Genomic DNA, 2,500 nt, shown 5'->3' with positions numbered 1-2,500 from the left:
CCACACAGGACGGACCAGAGGACGGGGACGCAGGTTAAAACGGAGACAGAGAATGGGGACAGAGGTTAGAACGGAGACAGAATGGGGACAGAGGTTAGAACGGAGACAGAGGACGGGGACGGAGGTTAGAAACGGAGACAGGGGACGGAGGTTAGAAACGGAGACAGGGGACGGAGGTTAGAAACGGAGACAGGGGACGGAGGTTAGAACGGAGACAGAGGACAGGGACGGAAGTTAGAACGGAGACACAGTACGGGTACAGAGGACGGGTTACCTTCCTTGCCCAGCAGGAAGGAATAAAAGCACAGGTGGTTGATGGACAGGTAGAGCCAGCCCTGCCGCGGGACGCGTCCCTTCCAGAAGCTGCAGGAGTAATAGTTGACCAGTTTCTCTTCTTCAGGCATCAGGAACAGACGCCGCATCTTCAGCTCCGCCTCCCGGAACTTCCCACAGTCCTCCTCGGGCTCCTCGCCCTGCTGCAGACGCTTCTCCTCAGCGATGATGCCCTGCAGGGACAGGAAGTTAGAGAACGGTAGGCCAGGTCCACCATCTACTGCCTGAAGAGGTCTGGCTGACATCAGATCAGAAATGGCAGAGACCAGGGGGACCAGGTCCACCATCTACTGCCTGAAGAGGTCTGGCTGACATCAGATCAGAAATGGCAGAGACCAGGGGGACTAGGTGGGACCAGGAACACCATCTACCATCTAGAGAGACCAATGGTACCAGGTCCACCATTTGGAGAAGTCTGGCTGACATCAGCTCAGAACTGGCAGAGACCAGTCGGACCAGATCCACCATCTACTACCTGGAGAGGTCTGGCTTAAATCAGCTCAGAACTGGCAGAGACCAGTGAGACCAGGTCCACCATCTACCGTCTGGAGAAGTCTGGCTGACATCAGATTAGAACTGGAAGAGACCAGTGGGACTAGGTGGGACCAGGCCCACCATATACCGTCTGGAGAGACTAGTTGGACAGGGTCTGCAATCTACCGTGTGGACAAGCCCGGCTGACATCAGCTCAGAACTGTCAGAGACCAGTGGGACCAGTTCCATCATCTACTGTCTAGAGAAGTCTGGCTGACATCAGCTCAGAACTGGAAGAGACCAGTGGGACTAGGTGGGACCAGGTCCACTATATACCGTCTGGAGAGACTAGTGGGAACAGGTCCACCATTTACTGCCTGGAGAAGTCTGGCTGACATCAGCTCAGAACTGGCAGAGACCAGTGGGACCAGGTCCACTATCTACTGTCTGGAGAAGTCTGGCTGATATCAGAACAGGACTGGCAAAGACCAGTGGGACAAGGTCCAACGTCTACTGTCTGGAGAGGTCTGGCTCATATCAGCTCAGAACTGGCAGAGACCAGTGGGACCAGGTCCACCATCTACTATCTGGAGAAGTCTGGCTCACATCAGCTCAGAACAAGCAGAGACCAGTGGGACCAGGTCCATCATCTACTATCTGGAGAAGTCTGGCTGACATCAGATCAGAACTGGCAGAGACCAGTGGGACCAAGTCCACCATCCACCGTCTGGAGAAGTCTGGCTGACAGCTCAGAACTGGCAGAGACCAGTGGGACCAGGTCCACCATCTACAGAAAGTGACATACCAAGATCTTCCCTTTGACGAAGGTGGTGACGTCCTCGTCGTTGTCGAAGATGGAGACGGTCTGGAGCAGGTTAGACTCCAGCCAGTCCCAGTGCTCCGTGATCTCCTTCCTGGACGATCCGCAAGCCACGCTCCAAAAGACTTGCGAGTCGGCCGTCTGCAGCAGGATCCGGTACGGAGCGACCCGCGCACTGGAGTCCAGGACAACGTCCAGGGTCCCCACCAGGAGACCTGCAGAGAGAAGGACATGTTACAGAGACACAGACAGGGTCCACACCAGGAAACATGCAGAGACAAAGACAGGGTTCCCACCAGGAGACCTAAGAGAGACAGACAGGTTAAAGAGAGACAGACAGGGTCCCCACCAGGAGACCTCCAGAGACACAGACAGGGTTCCCAACAGGAGACCTGCTGAGAGACAGACAGGTTAAAGAGAGAACGACAGGGTCCCCACCAGGATATGCAGTATTAGGGGACCACTAAGGTCTATATAAAGAGACTTCAGATACATATTAGGGACCACTAAGGTCTATATAAAGAGACTTCAAATACAGTATTAGGGGACCACTAAGGTCTATATAAAGAGACTTCAGATCCAGTATTAGGGACCACTAAGGTCTATATAAAGAGACTTCAAATACAGTATTAGGGGACCACTAAGGTCTATATAAAGAGACTTCAGATCCAGTATTAGGGACCACTAAGGTCTATATATAGAGACTTCAGATCCAGTAGTAGGGGACCACTAAGGTCTATATAAAAGAGACTTCAGATCCAGTATTGGGGAACCACTAAGGAGAGACTTAAGATCCAGTATTAGGGGACCACTAAGGTCTATATAAAGAGACTTCAGATACAGTATTAGAGACCACTAAGGTCTATATAAAGA

The 2,500-nt window shown here is 52.5% G+C and overlaps 2 protein-coding genes across 2 annotated transcripts in view; both read right to left on the bottom strand.

Annotated features, from left to right (window-relative positions):
• LOC117941471 (TBC1 domain family member 9B-like) overlaps positions 1-1,855 on the bottom strand; it is a gene marked incomplete at its 5' end in the record, with an annotated part of 6,435 nt that extends 4,580 nt beyond the window's left edge. The window contains 2 exons of the mRNA XM_034866483.1: positions 275-506; positions 1,613-1,855. Of these exons, the coding sequence (XP_034722374.1) occupies positions 275-506; positions 1,613-1,855 (475 nt within the window). The remainder of the gene's footprint in view (positions 1-274; positions 507-1,612) is intronic.
• The window catches only part of LOC117941481 (TBC1 domain family member 9B-like), a 16,392-nt gene that overhangs the window by 1,270 nt on the left and 12,622 nt on the right, over positions 1-2,500 (bottom strand). The window lies entirely within an intron of this gene.

The sequence above is a fragment of the Etheostoma cragini genome, unplaced genomic scaffold, assembly GCF_013103735.1.
Source record: "Etheostoma cragini isolate CJK2018 unplaced genomic scaffold, CSU_Ecrag_1.0 ScbMSFa_80, whole genome shotgun sequence".
Lineage (NCBI taxonomy): Eukaryota > Metazoa > Chordata > Actinopteri > Perciformes > Percidae > Etheostoma > Etheostoma cragini.
Note: the sequence above shows the minus strand (reverse complement) of the source record. Positions and strands in the feature narration are given on the sequence as shown.